We start from the raw sequence: 20,748 nt of genomic DNA, 5'->3' as shown, positions 1-20,748 counted from the left end.
TATATATATATGTGTATATATATATATACATATATATATATATACACAAACACACACATACATATACATTTTAAAACTAGAGTTTTTAAAGGCAATATCACACACATCTTGGAGTAATTTTGACATATTTGATGGTGGTTCTTAACAATCATGATTATTTTTCCCAGCCTGTGAGAACGTGATGATTGTGAATCGAACCTACGGCATCCTAGAGAGTATACATTATCCAAATCCCTATTCTCACAATCAGCGTTGCAACTGGACCATCCAAGCAACAACTGGCAACACTGTGAATTACACATTTTTGGAATTTGAATTGGAATATCACCTAAACTGCTCCCATGACTACTTAGAGGTATGTATTCTGAAATTAAGTACATGACTGTATTTTCAAATAAAGTTAGGCAAGCCAAACTAGAAGGCATCATGCCTTGAAGAACCGAATCCCTAACCCTGCCATACACATCTTTAATATACCACTAGCCATGGTGTTTGAGCAGGAATATTTCATGCCTCTTTCTCCATCATTGTAACATTAAAGATATTTAAGATCTTAAGTTACATACACAAAGAACTATCTATGTTTTTAGCTTCATTATAACTTTTGGACTGACCGACCTCATGTTAATTAAATAATGCAGAAGGGGAAGAATAACTTTTATTTTTGGTTGGTTGTTTTTATGTTCTCTATAAACAAGAAACATGTTGGGTGTCACAGCTTTATTTAATACTTAATTTGCCTGAAATTAAGAATCATGATTTAGATTTTTTTTTTATTTAAATTTATGCTCACTTAGTTGACTTTTCTTTTTGTAAAACAGAAGTTTCTATTTGTTGTAATAATGACCACCAGTGACACTTATTCAGCTCTCCATATATGGTACAATGCTATACAATAAAAATTGCTTGAAAATTAGGGAACCCAAAATATGAGGTAATCTGCTATTTTTATGATATTTTATTTACAACATTTTTATATATTTTATATGCAACATTTTTAGGGCTACAGATTGTAAAGTTAGGCAGCTACTTATAAATGTAATTATGCATTCATGTATAAAATTATGAGATGATATGTTAATTTAGAAATATTGATTTCTACTCACACTTCATAAAGCAGTTTTACTCAATTTACATATATTTTGACATCTAGTTTTCATCTTTAATGAAATCACTTTTGAGTCATCTAACACATCAACTTTATATCCATTTACATTGTTAATATATAATGCTTTGAATCCACACGATGATGTTTTCACTAGGAATCTTTTCTGAAGTAAAGTACCAACTCTGATAACATTAGGGCATTCCCCCATCCCACCTGTCCACAAGGAGATGAGGTAGTGTCTATTTTTTTAAGGCGATCAATGATTTTTAGAAGCCTTGTTTGTAAAGACTTCCAACATCCAGCATTTGTAATGTTGAGGACATATTCTCAGGAAAAAATACTTTATCCTTGTAAAAACAAGTTTAACTCTCTTTTTACCAATTCTTTAAAAAAGTATCTTTGATTGAGGTTGTTTGAGGTTAACATATCTTTTCCAAATAGCACATTTCTTTTTCAAAACACATAAGAGAAACTTCCTGTACTCTGAGAGACTTTCTGAGGTTCTGTAATGAGGATTACCTTGTTTCTGAGGGATAATTTTATAGGTTAAAGAAAACCTTGCTTTACATTTAAAAAACAATATTATAGAAATACTAACCGTAGTGGTATTCAAAATGTGACACAACATAAAACAAACTTATAAGCACGAACTGGACAACAGTTTTAAAGTCCCCTTTCCTTGATATAGTGATTAGATAGTCTTCACACACTTCATAATGGGGTGCTTGTTTCATTCCATTTATCGGGAGTAGCCTGTTTTTGTTTTTGTTTTCTTCATGTAGCAAGATCTTGATCATTCTTTAAAAATTAAATGAAAAGTTGATGTTAAAGCCCTTTATCGTACCACAAGCGCAGTAGTTTATCATATTGTATTTTTCTGGTTGTGACTGTGTCCACATGCTCCCCGGGACTCTGAGCTTTGTGAAGGTAGGAGCCGTCTTCTACTCACTTTGTGATCCAGGCACTGATTATAGAGGTGGGAATCTTACACGAGCTCAGTAAGTTAAGGTTAAATCGAGTATCACAGACATATTTTAGGATCCGCCTGATGACCGCTATTAATTAATGAGAAATAACTGAATTCCAAACTGGCCTTTTGGGATAAGCCCTACATAGTCAATGCAATCCTGTCACCTTGGGCACAAACCAGAATAGCACTGACGGCCTTGCGGAGCGCTGTGTGTGCTGCAGTATTCTAGGCGGCATGTTGTGGTGTGAGAAAGCACGTTGTGACGACGCAGAGAGGAGGAAGCTCGGAACTGGACTTTAAAGGAGGCTTAGGCAGAGAGAGTGGGGAGGAAGTGAGAGGAAACCTCTCCAGGGACTGGACTCCATCTCGCTGGACTTACTTGAGGATGGCATGGTAACAAGGCCCATCAGATATTTTTTGGAGGCATTTGAAAACTGTCAAATAAAAATTATGTGTTCCAGTAACTGGAGAGCAGCTCATGAGAGGCCCTTCACAGAAGGTGTTACAGGCATGCCATCTATCTTGTGCAACATGGATGGTGAAAGCAGCAAAAATACAGAACGAGAACCAGGAGTTCAGCAAAGGCTTCCAAGGAATGATGCTGTTGCCAGAGGGAGGTGACTTTTTTCCATTTCTTTAAGCCAAGGGGCTTAACGAAAGAGCGATCTCTGCAGCGGCTGGTCCAGGAGGTAAATGTAAAAGCACAAATAACCATTTCAGGAGAGCAGAACCACAAACACAAAATCTATTTTCATTATTTTAATAACTTGTAGTTATTATTTCAAGTGACTTAGCCAAGTCTAAATTGAGCGACCATTACTACAGCCAGCATTGCGTTATGTTGAATTAATAAAACTAAAACTCTGAAAGGACTTGATTAGGTGCGGGTAGGACATTGTGCCCAACTTTGCTGAGGGGTTTGGGCACCTAAGGAGCCTACTGGGAATCTACTCCATCCTTCAATATTTAATCTTCTGGGCAAAACAAAATGATTGAACTTTAGAAATAAAATACTCAATGGGAGGAAGGGTCATTTGCTTAAAGGAGTAACACCATATTGCTTATACATTTACGGGAAGCTAACTTTAAGAATTATTCCTATATTTTACAACTTGATTTCACTTTGTCATTTTTGCTTTGAGTCTGAGTCTCCATGTGGAAGAGGAGATTTGTTACAGGTGATTGACTATACAAACAGAAGTGATGGATTTGGGAGAAATCATCACAGAGATGTACAGGGAGGCCAGAGCACATGTTATAGATCAACAGGAAGGAAAGGAAAGAAGAAAACTAGGAGGTTATCATGTTATGGAAGTTGAGGGAAAAGAATATACTAGAATGTGACAGGGATAAATAAAGTGAGATTCTCCCAAGGGTTCAAGAAAGGTCAGGGTTGAGCAGTGTCCCTTGGAGACCAGCATGACTGTGGGCAGAGCCCAGTTTGAGGGATGGTGGGAGCAGGAACAAGGCTGGTAGTGTGAAGGGGCATGAAGGGGAGAGAGTAAATGTAGAAGTCTAAGTCCATGAATTCAATGTCTAGAATAGTGATGGCGATCCTTTTGAGCTCGGCGTGTCAGCATTTTGAAAAACCCTAACTTAACTCTGGTGCCATGTTACATATAGAAATTTTTTGATATTTGCAACCATAGTAAAGCAAAGACTTATATTTTTGATATTTATTTTAGATATTTAAATGCCATTTAACAAAGAAAAATCAACCAAAAAATGAGTTTGCATGTCACCTCTGACACGCGTGTCATAGGTTCACCATCACTGGTCTAGAAAATCATTAATTCTTGGCCTCTTTTCTCCAATCCTTATCCTTTATTTCCCTAACTGGTCCTCAAGTGACAAATTCTCATGGGACACCCTCCTTTGCCTGTTCTCTTGTATGTCAGTGTTTCTTAAAATGTGGCCCAGGATTGGATGCAACACTCCAACTAACCTATTCAGGACCAGGTCTGCTGGGACTATGTCATCTGGTTCACATATGTCTGGTATTGTAGGCTGAGGTTAAATGAGTTTATCGTCAGTCAGGTCGTAATGTTGGACTATGTAAGACCTATAATCTCCAGGTCACATCACATGAATTGTAATGGCTTTATGGCCATCCCCAGGATATTACTCCTAGTAAGTTACATTTGACTGTTTTGCCTGAGAATTCCATCACTTCATGACTTCTCTAAATCCTGATACTCTGGTCTGTAGAGAGCATTATTCATTTGCATATAGACTCTTTGGCCATTGGAGCCGGCCCTGGAAACGTCAGGCCTTGCTGCTCCGCCATCCCAGGACCTTCAGGCTTCGCTCCACCACTTGGAGCCTACATATGCAAATTAACTGCCATCTTTGTTGGTGGTTAATTTGCATATCATGCTGATTAGCCCATGGGAGGTGTAGTGAAGGTACGGTAAATTACCATGTTTGTCTATTATTAGATAGGATACTCCAAAATGATAGATTTCTTTGGTTAAAATGATCTATTATTGAACACTTTTATAATAGCACCATTTAAACAACTTGGTAATAATAGCAGCTGATCTTTATTGAGCACTTATTATTTGCTAAGTAACTAGACACCAGTTCTCTAATGTTGGAAACATACCCGTCTGACAGGTGAGACAATTGAGGTAAATGCAGGCTATCCACCATCACAAAGATTATAAGGGGCTAAGCTAGTCTTTCTAGCAGGTTCTGCAACTCCAGGCTGAAGCGTTTAGCTGTAATACTACACACCTCTATCTTTACACTCTTTCATAATTTTCAGTGCCCCTCAAAGGTGATGCGAAGGAGTGGCCATGAAGCCCTTAGTCTACCACTCTAGTGACACTGTCACAAAGAGAAATTTGTTATTTTAGCATGGCTTCTCCACAGATAAGCATGGCCATTTATTATGATCACCCCTTTCTCTGCTAATTGCTGACAAATTATTTTTAGTGTCTAATTTAGAATTTTTCAAAAAAAATTACTGTCAATCTTACTCATCTGTGAAGTTCCAGAATAAATCTTTCCCCCATTTTGGAACTTGACTACTTTTTTCCTTCAGACCTCTGGCAGTCCTGTGTTTCATTGCTCTGTTTTATATTATTTGTTGCAGGTACACACTCAGACTAAACCATGTAGAAAAGATTAGCGTTTGTGAAAGGACAGTTACTCTGAGGAAAGTAAGAAACGTCCTGACACACAGAGTAAACGAAAAAGCTGGGAGAGGGCAGGGACAGAGGCAGCTTAGTGGATTCTCTTCTCTGTCTTGCTGCTTTGTGGCTTCTCCCTGCATTGCGTACATCATTCCCTTCTCTCTCCCTCCAAACTTCCTCTGAGTTTTTGCAACCTCACAATTTTAGTTTCAACATCGCCACCCCAGCCATGGCTTTACATATTTTTTAAAATCCTCATCTGAGGATATGCTTTTTGATTTGAGAGAGAGAGAGAGAGAGAGAGAGAGAGAGAGAGAGAGAGAGAGAAGAGAGAAACATCATTGGTTGCCTCCCACACTCTCCCAACCAGGGATCGATCGAACCTGCAGCTTTTTGGTGCACAGGACTACAACCGACTAAGCCACATCATGACCGTTTACCTCAAGCACTTACAAGCAACTAGTCTTTCCCTTATCAAAAAATTACTGCACAGGTGGCTCATCTTGTTGAGCCTGACAGCAAAGGCATGGATGTAACCTGTTTCAGGACGGGTGCTCCTCCAGGCAGTACAACCAGATCCCAGATCTCTCTGGTCACTGATCACATGTGTGGGCAGAGGCAGACTCTGTGAGCAGGGGCATGGATTCTGCTGTCACCCTAAAACATTTGTTATACACATTCAGCAAGATTACAAAATTAGTTCTGTAGTGACTGTACCTTTCAGTACTAGAGGATGTAATTCATTTCAACCTGGAAAATTTCATTTAAAGGGTTAACTGTCATATCTTCTAAATTGGATTTCATTGTCTTTCTTCCAGTTTCAAAATCATACCAGGCAAATTTCCACTTCCCCTTCATCATGGTATGCTATCTTCTGCAGGTGTCGGTTCAATCCACATTTTTATCTTCCTTTTGCCCTAATGATAGCTTTAAAAAATAGACATTTTTTCCCCTAACTGTGCTGTTTCCCACAGTTTAGCTAATTTGTATGTGTTCTCAGAAAATGATCAGGAAGCTTCTGTGTAGCCTCTTAATTGATTTTATTCAGAGGTTTCCCCTTTTATTGTTGTAAAAGTTATCCCTGATTTTGTGGACAGAATTTAATTTTTTTAGAATTTGTCATTAAAAAAATTCTTTCCTTTTTTTTGATTTTCTTTTCTTTCTTTGCTAATGTTTGGGGTCCATGGACTCCTGTCTCCTTTTGAAGTCTGGCTCTTTAAAACCTGAGGCTTGTGATGATGTGTGCGTCATTCAGGCTCTGAGGAAATCTACTCACTCTTCTCTTTTGGTCTCTTCTGCATTAGCCACCATTTCGTTGCTGGCCAGATTTAGTCCAGGGTAGCACTTTTCTTCACTATTTACTTTCTGAGAGAGGAGAATATAAAAAGAACTTATCAGGTGCCATGTTTTTTTCTAGAAAAAGACATCTGAAAGATGTCTAGATAGTTGGAATGATCTCCCCATGGTCACCCCTGTTTATCTCTTTTTGTTCCACTTTTTTCTCTATAAAAATCTGTAGTCTCTACTGAGGAAGAAGCTGATACTAGAAGATCAAGTCCCTACAACTAGCTGCTAAATCTGGCTGCATTCCGGAATCACCTGGGGATCTTGTTAGAAAAACATATTCCTAGACCTCACCCCAGACCTACTTAATCAAAATCTCTGGGGGCCCCCACAAGGCCCTGGTGCAGCACTTGAGGCCAGTCTCTATAGCCCACCTCTTCCAGGACAGCTCTCTTAAACCAAATGACTTATATTCATGCATATTAGCATAACCAATGGACATAGACACTGGGGTGGTGGGGGCTTGCCGGGGCTGGGAAGAGATGGAGGAGGGGGTCAATTGGGGAAAAGGGAGACATATGTAAAACTTTAGACAATAAAAAAAAAAATAAAATCAGCATAAGTAAATAAATAACTCTCTCCTGGGCAGTTATAAATATTTTAATAGTATCCTCTTAACATATTACCTTTGAATACCACTAAAGTTTTTTTTTCAACAGGTCTTATTTTTTTATTGGTAGAGCAGAATTATATGCTGTGTCTTATCAAGGCCTGGTGATACTATTATATTTATCTCATTATGGGAAAATGTCAGATTACTTTAATTTTTGGGGATTTTGATTCTAAACATTCTCTTACCTTTCCTTGTTTGCCACTATTGTCTTCCTTTACACCCTTTCATGCCTTTCTGTGCCTTTTCCCTTTTCACTTATGTCATTTCCTAGTCCTCTTGATTATGTCAGTGACTTCTGTCAAATGTATTTCCCACTAGTCTTTATAAGATTCATTTTGTCTTTTGCCAAATCCTCTTGCTGATGTCATCATGTTCACCAGATGTTTATATCATTGTTTGTTACACTCCCATGTCCTCCTTTCAATGGCAAAAGAATGCATTTTAAATGAAAGAATGAATGGAAATATCAATATACCTGAACCTTTCAGCCCTACATCTATGTTTTCTAAGTCTGAGCAGCAGTTTCCAACTGCAACTATAAAACATCAGGGCCCCTGTGATATGTAGTTAGTGAAGGTAATACTAGTTGTTGCGGAGAGCTCCTAAATTCTCAGATGCTTGATACAAGTTTATTTCTCAATGATATCAGAGTTCAGTGTGGGTGTTCCTTGCTTTCCACATGTTGATTCAGGAACTCAGAGAAAGAGGAAGTCCCAAGGAGCTATGCGGAAACCCCATAGCTCTTTCTTTGACAAATGTTGATAGATGTTTAACAAATAAAGGGACCTAAATGCTAATAAATCTGGGAAACCCAGATAAAACACAAATAGGTTTTGATTTTCTGTTCATTTTTTGCTGTGGTACTGACTCCAGCTGTTACTATTATAACTATGCATTGCTCATTCATTTATCCATTCATTCAGTCATTCAAATATGTGTCAAATTTTAGACACATAGGCCACGAAAATATCACTGTTTTAGAATCAGTTTTTCTTGTCTTGATGGAGGAGACAGGTATTAATCAATTTATCACACCATACAAATTTAATTACAAGCTGTGTTAACTGCTATTAGGCAATATTATTGGGTGCTCTGAAGACTTGAAACGGGAGAACCCAGCTCATCTGTGGGTCAGGGAAGTTGCCCTGAGGAAGAAAAACTGAACAAGATGTGAAGGAAAATTAGGGAAGTTGAGTTTGAAGAACTGTTGAGGAGAAAGCCCGACACTAGTTTCAGTGGTAAGGACAGATTTTAATAAGGAATATACTGCTGCAATAGGGAAGGGAGCCCAGTATGAACTGAACTCATAAAGGGAGAATGAGGGAGACTGGAGGGAACCAGCAGGGGTTCCAGCAGAGTCAGGGAAGTGAAAAATTCCAAAGGCTTGTGCAGTGTAAGTGCGATTACGCTGAGTCTGTTGCAAGTTATGCAATGATGGAAGATAGGAGTCTTCCTCCCACAGAGACTGGGAGACAGGGCCTTGTTCTTTCTGATGATGACATTTCAAAGGAATGGTTTTCAGATCCTTGAGAAAGATACTCCTGAATATAGGAGATGCATGTACCTCTCAAAGGGAGAGAGGAAGGATGCACAGTTCTAAATCCTTTTCGGTAGATGCTCTAAGAAAGGTGGTCAGGTCTGTCTTCAGGGTTGGCTGGTGGTGGCAGTCTTCAACTTCCTCAGCCAGGCACTTTAAAGGGGATGGGGCATCCTAGGGTTGCTGTCTAGAGCTGTTAGAAACTATATTAGGTGTTTAAGTCTTTAATGTGGGGGAATGAGGGGATGAAATAATTTGCACTGAGAGTTTGTAGTTTTTATAGGCCAGGCTAGAGGCCTGGTATAGATGGCTGCCTGACTAGAGTTGGGTCAAGGAGAGAATCTTTGTCAGACCTTAAAGAAGACCAGTGGGCTGAGGTCGAGTGAGCTTCCAGGTGGGCGGGACCTGCAAGCATAAAGTGTGGGTGTATGTAGAGTTTCAGTGACCCCCTGAAGAACAGCAAGAGATATCTCAAGTGTGACCAGAGATATTGATTGCCCAGAGTAACACTGTTAAAAACTCTGGTTTCCAGAATAAATTGAAGGGCGGTAAGGGTAACTCTGAGATCCAGTGAGGGGCTGCTGCAGTCCAGGAAAGAGAGATGATAGCAGTTCTTCTCCTTGTATGGGGAAGACTGTAATAGACAGACTCAAGAGCACCTAGGAACTAAAATCCACAGAATTGGATACATGTTTGGATGGGAGGTAGGTAATACAGTGAAAAAAACAAGGATGTTAGGATAAAGCCTTCTAGAACTGCGTGCAGGGGTAACAAGCAGGGGAGAGAGTGGGGCTGCCCCTGAAGGGGGGAACACTGGGGGGACACCAAAGGCAGCATCACACAGATTGGTGTTTGCCCAGAATTCTGACTCACTAGCATCTTTTGGGCATTAGTATTCCACAGAACATTCTTAGGAAAACATTATTCTAGGGATATTTTCTAAAATTTTCCCATTTTTATTCTCAAACAAGTAAGTGAAACTTTTTAAGTTCATGAGATACTAGAAAGTTCTCCTTCACATCTAGGATGTTTATTTTGAGAATGACAAAAATAAATGTCCACTATGTACTAGACACTATTATAGACTCTTTGATAAATATTATTGCTTATCCTCATGTTATGTGGATAGTTCAGCAACTGGATATTTTTACACTCATTTAATAGATAAGAGAACTGGGACTGAGATAAGTAAGAATACTTAAGACTACATTGTCTAGGGCCGTGGTCAGCAAACTGCGGCTCGCGAGCCACATGCGTACCTACCTATATAGTTTAAGTTTAAAAAATTTGGCTCTCAAAAGAAATTTCAATCATTGTACTGTTGATATTTGGCTCTGTTGACCAATAAGTTTGCCAACCACTGGTCTAGGGGATATGAAGCTCCATTCAGACTCAGGTCCTTCTAACTGGAGTGAGGGCTCTGAAGCCACCTGGGCTCAAAGCTTGGATTCTCCACATTAGCTGTGACCTTGGGCATGGAGTTTAACCTGTTGCCGCCTCAGTTTACTCATGTGTAAAATAAAGGGAACAAGTACACCTACTCATAAAATTATTATAAGATAATCTACACACCTGGCACATATTCAGTACTCAAGAAAAGTTTCTTATTATTCTCCCACACTTCTCTGGAGGGAGCACAATTCTTTCATGGTCATTCATTTTCTGCCTTCAAAGGTTCACTTGGGCAGTGTAAGTGTGATTAGGCTGAGTCTGTTGTAAGTTAGGCAACATCTATTGTTTCTTATCCTTATAACAGCCTCTCTCTCTCTCTCTTGCAAACGCCATCTCCATCCCTTGTGACCTGTCACTTATGAATGGCTGCTCCACCCTTGTGAGGTCTGACCTCCTCTCTCAGGCAGAGCCTTGGTCTGGTCTGTTTAGAAACTCTGATAATTCAGAATTTGTTTTCTTTCTCTTCCAAGTTCCCTCCCTCCATATATGCAGCGCTTGATAGGACTTTGATTTCTTTTATCTTTTAAAGACTTTGCATCCTGTCTAATAAGTGAGATGTAAATAGTTTGTGTTTGCAGTACACATCAGTATTGGTTACACGATTCTGTAGAGGTCTCAGACACAATGACCTCAGTTTCCAAATATGTTGGTTTAAAGATAAACCAAAATTGGGAACAACTCCAGACACTACTCTTTCTGTTGTGACTCTTCCTGTCTTTTTCTGGGGGATTCTCTAGAATTAGAACTGCTTAAACCAGCTCTTATATCTGCTCACTACTATGGGAGGCTAATAATAAGCAAAGATTTAGTAACTCATCTATTGCTCACTCATAAGAAAATGTCTTATAGGTGCCCAGGCTACACAATAGAATGTACAACCTTGTTCAGCAGTCTCGGTACTTGTTCAGACTAGCCTAGTGCTTAAGATTGAAGACTGGAACCAGATAGACTGGGTTTAAACCAGACCTCATCACTCAATAGCCAGGTAACCTTGAGCAAGTCACTTAGTTTCCAGGTGCCTCACTTTCCCCATCTATAAAATGGGATAATCATTGTAAATGAGTATACATCTATATCTATAGCTACCTATATATAGATATAGATAGATAAATGAGGGTGGGAAAAAGTAGGTTTACAGTTGTTGGTATGGAAAGAAACATGCAGATCATGATTATCACATAAATTTAACTCTGTTTTGCATACTCACAACTATAAACATACTTTGCCAGCCCCTGTATAGATCTATCTATATATTGATCTATAGTCAGAATAAAGCTTGACACATAGTAAACACATAAATATTCACTGCCATTATTTGCAATAATCCTAATGTAAGAGAAGAACCTCAGATATAGAGAAATTTGCAAATAAAGAGCATTTACTTTTTTAGGTTGAGATACGATTAATAGTTTATTTCTTAAGATGCTTAATTTCCCTCTTGCTTTCTGTCTGCAGCCTACTTCATTAATGTATTTTGACACTTCTCACATTTTAGTCCGCTCATTGTACTAAAAGCCCTGTGGAGAAATATAATGAAAAATATGTTGATTCCTTTGACTTACAGGAGTTTTTGCTATTATCACTGTAACTTAAAATAGTTTTCATTATTCTCTATTATTACAGAGAATAAGGACTTCAATATATACTTTACTTTAAAAATTCTTATTTAAAAACAGATAATTACCAATGAAGGAAACAAGAAAATATTCTCGAGGAGTTTATGGCTTTTAAAATGTTGAATTACTAAACTTTTACATATCTCAGTTTCAAGAACTCTATAATGGGAATAATAATACCACTGCCCTATAGAACTGCTAGGAATTTTAAATTAGGTAATACATATAAAAGGATTATGGAATTCCAACATGGAGACACAGTAAGTGGAAGCTACAATGACACTCTTCCAGGAAAAAACTGGGATTACAACAAAAATACAGACAAAAAATCCTCAATCACAAATGAAGACTAGCTGGAAAGAACCCTGATAACCAAGGATGGAAAATGGAGACTGCATAGAGACTGGCAGCCAAAATGAGGAGACAAAAAGAAAAGAAAAAAAAAGCCAAATGAAAGAACAAGAGAATTCTCTAGAAGAACAGCTAAATGAAATGGAAATAAGAAATTTATCAGATATAGAGTTCAGAATAATGATTACAAGAGTACTCAACAGCATGAGATAAGATATAGAAACTATGAAAAAGACCAGTCAGAAATGAAGGATGACATAGAACTAATAAAAAACAAATTGGAAGGAATACACAACAGATTAGGAGGAGTTCAAGATTGGATCAGTGAATTAGAAGACAGGCTAGAAAAAAATTACTTGATTAGACAACCAAAAAGAAAAAGCAATTAAAAAACAGGAGAACAGCTTAAGGGAGCTGTGAGTCAACATGAAATGTAACAATATTTGCATTATAGGAGTGCCATAAGGTGAACAAAGTGAGCAAGGAATAGAGAACATGTTTGGAGAAATAATGGCTGAAAACATCCCTAACCTGGTAAAGTAAATGTCACACACGTTCAGGAGGCACAGAGAGTTCCAAGCAAGAAGAGCCCAAACAAGCTCACACCTAGACACATCATAATAAAAATGCCAAAAATTAAAGACAAAGAGAGAATCTTAAAGGCAGCAAGAGAAAAACAATCTGTTACTTACGAAGGAGCTCCCATAAGGCTGTCAACTGATCTTTCATCAGAAACTCTATAAGCCAGAAGGGACTGGAATGAAGTATTCAAGGTAATAAAAAGCAAGGATCTGAAACCAAGAGTACTATATCCAACAATATTTTTAAAAGATCATACACCACGACCAAGTGGGATTTACTCCAGGGATGCAAGACTGGTCCAATATTCACAAATTAATAAATGTGATACATAACCTAAACAAATTGAAAGATAAAAATCACATGATCATATCAATAGATTCAGAAAAGGCATTTCACAAAATCCAGCACCCTTTTTTGACAAAAACTCTCTGCAAAGTGGGAATAGAGGAATCAGACCTCAACGTAATAGAGGCCATATATGACAAACTTATATCATACTCAATGGGCATAAACTAAAACTATTTCCCTTAAGAATAGGAACAAGACAGGGATGCCCCTTTCACCATCTTATTCAACAAAGAGGCCCAGTGCATGAATTTGAGCACCAGTGGGGTCCCTCGGTCTGGCTTGTGGGATCAGGCTGAAACCAGCTCTCAACATCCTGAATTGCGAGAGGGTGCAGGCCAGGTCGAGGGACCCCACCGGTGCATGATCAGGGCTGGGGATGAACGTGGGAGGTTGGCCAGCCAGGGGAGTTCCAGGGCATGTCTAGCCCATCTCACTCAGTCTCCATCAGCCAGACCTCAGCAGCAATATAACCTACCAATCGGAGCATCTTCCCCCTGGTGGTCAATGCATGTCATAGCGACTCGTCATGTGACTGCCCCCTCGTGGTCAGTTCACATCATAGTGAGCAGTTGAGCAGCTTTAGCATATCATTAGCATATTACACACTTTGATTGGTTGAATGGCTGACCGGACAACCGGACACTTAGCATATTAGACCTGTATTATATAGGATAGTACTGAAACTCTTAGCCTCAGTGAGCAGACAAGAAGAAAAGATAAAAGGAATCCAAATTGTAAAGAAGGAAGTAAAACTGTCTTTATTTGCAGATAATACGATATTTTACTTGCAAAATCCTAAAGACTCCACTAATAAATTACTCGATTTAATAAATGAATTTGGCAATGTAGCAGTATACAAAATTCACACCCAGAAATCAATGGAATTTTTATACATCAATAATGAATTCCCAGAAAGAGAAACTAGATAAATAATACCATTTACCATTGCAACAAAAATAAATTAAGATACTTAGGAATAAACTTAACCAAGGAGTTAAAAGATTTGTACTTGGAAAATTATAGGATGTTGAAAAAGGAAATAGAGGAAGATATAAATAAGTGGAAGAATATATTGTGTTCATGGATTAGTAGAATTAACATAATTAAAATGTCCATACTACCCAAAGCAATCTATAAATTCAATGCAATCCCTATGAAAATGCCATTGGCATATTTCATAGACCTAGAAAAAATACTTTAAACGTTTATTTATATGGAACCACAAAAGACCCCAAATAGGAATAGCTGCGGCAATCTTGAAAAAGAAGAAAAAAGTTGAAGGGATCATAATACCAGATATCAAGCTGTGTTACAAAGCTACTGTGCTCAAAACAGCCTGTCACTGGCACAAGAACAGACATATAGACCAATGGAACAGAACAGACAACCCAGAAATTATCCCAAGCCATTGCACTCAATATTTGACAAAGGAGGCAAGAACATACAATGGAGTCAAGAGAATCTCTTCAATAAATGGTGATGGGAAAATTGGAGAGATGCATGTAAAAAAATGAGACTAGAGTCTAGTCACTAGACCATCAACTTACACCATACACAAAAATAAACTCAAAATGGGTAAAAGACTTAAATGTAAGTCATAAAACCATAAAAATCCTAGAAGAAACCACAGGCAGAAAATCTCAGGTATATTGATTGCTCATAGCAATATGTTTGGGGACACAGCTCCTTGGGCAAGGGAAGCTAAGGAGAAAATAAACAAATGGGACTACATAAAAAAATCTTTAGAGCAAAAGAAACCATCAACAAATTGTAAAGGGAGCCCACTGGGTGGAAGAACATATTTGCCAATGATACACTTGATAAAGGGTTAGTATCCAAAATATACAAGGAACTCATACAACTTAACAAAAGGAAGACAAACAATCCAATTAAAAAATGGGCAAAGGCCCTAAATATACACTTCTCCAAAGTGGTCATACAGATTACCAAGAGACATATGAAAAAATACTCTAAGTCACTGATCATCAGAGTGATGAAAATTAAAATGACAGTGAGCTATCACCTCACACCTGTCAGAATGGTTACCATCAACAGATCAACAGGTGACAAGTGGTGGTGAGGTTGTGGAGAAAAGGGAACTGCTGGTGGGAATGCAGCCACTATGCCACTATGGGAAACAGTATGGAGTTTCCTCAAAAAATTAAATATGGAACTGCTGTTTGACCCAGTGATCCCACTTCTATGAATATATTCTAAGAAACCGAACACCAATCAGAAAGAATGTATGTACCCCATATGTTTATAACACCACAATTAGTAATAGCTAAGATCTGGAAATAGCTCAAGTGCCCATCAGTAGATGAGTAGATAAAAAAGCTGTGGTACATTTACACCATGAAATACTCTGCAGCAGTAACAAAGAAGGATCTCTGACCCTTTGAGGCAGCATGGAAAGACCTGGAGAGTATTATGCTAAGCGAAATAAGCCAGTCAGAGAAAGACAAGTATCACATGTTCTCACTCATATGTGGAATCTAATGAACAAAATAAACTGATGAACAAAACCAATCTAGAGACATAGAAGCATGAAACAGATTGTTGAATCTCAGAGGGACAGCAGGGGTGGGTTTGTGGGTGGGAAGACATATAGCAAAAAACTTGTATGCATATATGCATAACCCATGGACAGGGACAATAGGGTGGTGAAGGCTTGGGGTGGGGAACTGGGGGGGGGGGGCTAGAAGGGATTAATGGGGGCAAAAAAGGACATGTGTAATACTTTTAACAATAAAATTAGGAAAAAAAACAAATGAAGGGCTTATAACAATACTCAGCTGATACATATTTATCATATTTATTAAATAAATATTGTTTATCATTACTTCAACATAAACACAATTTCATGGGTTAATTTTGGCCGTCTAAAACGTTCTGCATAAATGAAGAGCTATTTCCCGAACAGCTTCCCAATTGTGATGAGCACAGATTGGCCTCATGTGCTGAAAGCAGGGCTTCTGTCCTCCTTTCAGTCTTACTACAGAAGCCTCAGGATTCTCTGTCTGAACCTAAGAAGTGTGCTGTAGTCCTCTTTGCCAGTTGGAGAAAGGCAGAGAAGCAGCTGAGATTTATGGGTCTGCGCTGACTTTCATCATCATGGCACCTCCACAGACACTTCCTGACAGATGAGTCATGCTTCCTGGAACTGTCTTTCACAGAAAGTTCTCTTCTAGGAGGCCTGGCATTTGGCTTAGAATTCAGAGATAAGTTATTTCAATTCTGTGTCCAACTGCTATTCAAACACATGCATAAAAGCGACAACAGTATTCCAAACAATTCAGTGTATGTCTCTCTACCAGATGAGCCTAGCATTGCACAAAGCGTGGTCTGGATTCAAAAGGAGTTTAGGATGAAGTGTATCTATTGGTTAATTAAGCCAAATATGTTGTAGTGTCGATAAGGGTAACCAGAAGCATTTTATAAGAAATTAAAGATGCTAAAGTTGCCCAAGTAAAATGTTATTTAATTATAAAAAGTTAAAATGAGTGATACATCAGTGTGATTACGATCCCTTTTCTCAAAAGGAAATGCTGCTCTTTCCTGACCATCCCTCACAATAAAGGATCTTCATGCCGTTGCTTTACTTTGCTGCAGTTAATGGGGCAAACCCACCAGCTTTCCACAGAGAGCCTTTGCTCTCAGATTCCAAAGAAAGTCTGTGTGTTTCCCCCTCACTATTCTCTCAAACATGAATACAGAATCCGGACCAGTAATAATGAGATCTAATGATACTTTCCACACTACCTGGAAGCCACTAACATTACATTAGATGCTCAGGGCTCAAATTGCTCTCTCTGCCTTCCTTTCCTAGCCTCGGTCTGCTCAGCGAGGCCACCGGCGGCAAGTAGTGGAGGCCTCTCCCACCATCTAACAGGCGCACGGCGATCAGACTTACAAATTTTAAACTTAGGAATCCTTGTTTTAGTTCATTATATTAATTTTCTACGTTTTAAAATAGGAAAGATTTTCTATTGTAATATCTCAGAAGTTTGTTTTTTTCAATGTCAACTCTACTCTTCAGTTCTTACATTTACTGTTTAACGGGCTGTCTTTCCCACTGTCCTGAGTGGGGACAAGTCTGCATGGCAGGGCGTTAGGGTCTCTGGCTCCAGGATCTGTGATTTCATCTTGTTCTGTGAACAGGGAATATTCCTCCCTGTTTCTGAGTCCATCTGTAGCAGATGGTGAGCCTTTTAGGAGGCAGAATAATTCTTTTAAATGTTTAGTACTTCACTGTAGCAATCCAGTTGGCAGAGGGAAGGCTGCGGTTTATGGAATTAAATGTTCACGTACACACGGGAGAGTGTGCCAGGCTTTCAAAGCATTTCCCTCACCACCAGGGAGGAAATTAGGCATCTAGTACTCCATCAGTGACTATCACAACTTACGTTTGTAAGAAGTCTTTAGTCTGTGAACATCTCAAACAGTGCTTTTAAATAAAGAATTAGTCTAATTAATAATAAAAACTTAGTGAGTATAAAAAAGGAAGCACTAGGAACAGAATATGGTTTTAAATTAATGTTGGGGAGATTACCTTATATAATAACTTTTTAATGGACTCATTTTCATGTAAATGAAATAATGTAAATAATCTTGAGATACATACAAAAGACTATACAGATAGACAGAATAATAGTTTTACTAGACCAGCGGGGTACTGAGAACCTAAAAGGGTATGAAATTTTGAGGTTGGAAAAACATTACTAGTGCATATCTACATTGCTATGTTAATTGGTCCCCAAAGATAATGCTTCAAAAATAGGCTTATCTGATCACACCAGAATCCACATATTGTCATTGCAGGAAATTTGGAAAATATAGAAAAGACTAGATAAAATAAAAATAACCTAGATTATATCATTATTGATAATATTTGGCTGTATTTCTTTCCTGTAGCTTCTCCCTATGTGTTTATTTTAATATTCTTAGGGGATCATCCTGTACATATTCATCCCCCCATAACTTTTTTCCCATGAAACAAGAGTTGTGAATGTTTCTCCATGTCACTTATTATACCACATCTTTTACAACACTGCATCTTCCAGCATCATAGTGCAGCCACCAATTCTTGTCATAGAGCATTTGGAGTCTTTTCAAATACCTACTGTTATAAACAATGCTGCCATAAACATCTTTGTAGTTAAATCTCTGCACACCATCATGATTAGACAATGATTAAAAAAAAAAGGACCAAATCAGCCTCGGTGGCTTCCAAAATGAGTAATAGAAAGAAAGCAGAAATAAAAATGCAAATGCACCATTAAAAGCAGACAGCAGCCAACCACTGCCTGGAAAGGAGACTATATGGTCTCTATTTGTGACAGACCTCTCATGCTGAGTGACACAGAGTAATGTGGTCTCTCGATGGGTTTCATGTTGTCATGCGATGCCCAGCACTGTGAGTCATTCTTTAATTTTAGACCGGTGTTTCACATTTCCTGCCCCACCCTGTCAGCACATGGCTGTAGGGCTTTTCTTGTGCCTTGGGGAAGATGTGTGCCTGTATATCAGAGTGCTCTGTGTGGGACCACGTGTCTAATTGTTGGTGGTGAAATGGCACCGGGTGTTCCCAGCGATTAGGCCTTGGTTCAGCAACCTTGGTTCCTGAGTTCAGCTACCAGTAAGAGAAGAATTCAGAGCCAAGCAACTCAAATCATAGTCAACGTTTATTTAGAACGTCCCAGGGGTAGGAAAAGTGAACCAGCTGGGCGGGGGCTCAGGAAACAAGTTACAGAGACAAAAGAAGGGCCCTTGGAACTTAGGAGAAAGAAAGAAAAGCACACCGGAGAAGATTCGAGCGGTGAGCTCTAGAGAGCGAGAGTGCCCTAGGTTCTTTGTCTTCCTGGTAGGGACTTAGGGGAGGTCTCAGGGGGAGGATCTCTGTAGAATATTCTTTAGCTTTCCAGGTGTGCCTCCTCAGGGTCCAGGTCTCCACTGATGGATTGGTACCAAGGCAGGGCCATTAGTCATCACAGCTGGTCCTGATATCAGCCATGGTATCCCTCTGTTTGGTTTTGCTGCTTTTCTGGGCCTGGAGCTGAAACACAACTGAGGCCTCAATGTTATCTCTAGTTTGACCAAAACTCTGTCTCTGTGGGCAACAGACTGAAGGCTCTGCTTTCAAGATCATTTGATGCGCGTCAGAACCTCATTGTCCGAGGGTTTAGTGCTTAAGGGACTGGTTGTGCAAGGGATTGCATGGGACCTATTGCATGAAGCTATTCTCTGGGCCCCTTGCTCCTCCTCTAAATGGACCTACTGTGTGGCCAGTGACATGCCAGGGGAGGGTCTGAACCGCATGGCCAGCGATATGAAAGGTCAGGAGGTCTAAAGTGCATGACCAGCCATGTGCTAGGGGAGGAAAGGTCACCCTGGGGGTGAGGTCCTTGTTTTCTGTTTTTCTGTTGCTAGGCACCCGGGCGCCGCAGGCTTGTCATCTTGCTCTGCTCATGCCTAAGTGCCCACCATATCACGGAGGAGACTTCGCCTCCCGGGGCCATCCCAGAGCCACCTAGAGTCCACCATGCTCTGTGTATCCGCTCTCCTCTCAACGTCCGTGTAATTTATGCTCCACAGTTTGATAAGTTTCCATCCCTGGGCTTTTCTCACCCACCGTGGGAGCCTTTTACCCCACGCTGTGATGCTTGTTGGACAATTTCTACTGTTGTTACAGGGCCAGTTCAAAGCCCTTCACATTTAACGTTAACTCCATAAGTTCCAAGTTTATCCAGGAGGTTTGTGAATAAACTTCGGCAGAAACATTCTTAACAAGTACTCTAAGAAGGCAGTTCCCATGGATCTGTTACAGTTGTTTTTCAGGGTGGGGAAATCTGCAGAGATGCTCCAAGAATTCACCAACCTCCACCCCTTTGGTTGGGAGAGCTGGGGGCTGGCCCGACAGAAAGGGCAGAGGAGGCTGCAACAGGAAAAAACACATGTAGAGCCATTTTCCTTACCAGGTGTCTCTCCCCTCTCCACCTCCCCGGGGCAGCGCTGACAGACTTCTAAGGTTCCCTTTACCACCACCTCCTGCCATGATCCCCCCTCTGCCTCCTCCCGGACACAAACACCACGTTTTCATTTCCCTCCACAGTGTGATTTGTGTAGGGCCGTGCACCCTGCACATCAGGAAAGGGTTCAGTCTCCACACACCACTAGGTTGTCTTAGCAACACGTGGTAAGCCATGGCCGTCCACCTCCTCAAAGTGATTCACTGATTTGTTGCTTCCCTGTCTGGTCAGTCAGGGGTGATTTCTGTGAACTGTTGTACATAAGTCAGCTCAAGTCCTCTCTAGCCACCATCTTTTTTTTTTCTCTCTCAATGCTATTTCTGGAATAGTTTCTTTGGAAAAAAAATATTGGTTCCCTTTGCCTCTGACCAAGAGTTAGAATAACATTTTGAGCATATTCCAAATGCCAGGCCTCACACTTAAACTAGTACATGATTTGTCTCACTTGCTATTCTTATGAGATAAGAACCATCATGAGGCCAAATTTATAAAAATACTTTTAATTAAAGTGGTTAAGCAATTTTTGCAATAGGATATTCTCAGCATATTTTAGAGCTGGCCTGGACTGTGAACCTAGACAGACCCTGACCATATTGAATATACCCTACTGTGTTCCTACAATGCAATTTCTTTCCTGCTTCCAAATGAATTCTAATCTTCTA

The 20,748-nt window shown here is 39.5% G+C and overlaps 1 protein-coding gene across 1 annotated transcript in view; it reads left to right on the top strand.

Annotated features, from left to right (window-relative positions):
- The window catches only part of CUBN (cubilin), a 284,448-nt gene that overhangs the window by 73,704 nt on the left and 189,996 nt on the right, over positions 1 to 20,748 (top strand). The window contains exon 27 of the mRNA XM_059660312.1: positions 168 to 355. Coding sequence (XP_059516295.1) covers positions 168 to 355 — 188 coding nt within the window. The remainder of the gene's footprint in view (positions 1 to 167; positions 356 to 20,748) is intronic.

This window comes from Myotis daubentonii, chromosome 1 (assembly GCF_963259705.1).
Source record: "Myotis daubentonii chromosome 1, mMyoDau2.1, whole genome shotgun sequence".
In the NCBI taxonomy this organism is placed as follows: Eukaryota; Metazoa; Chordata; class Mammalia; order Chiroptera; family Vespertilionidae; genus Myotis; species Myotis daubentonii.
This window is presented reverse-complemented; position numbering and strand designations above follow the sequence as displayed.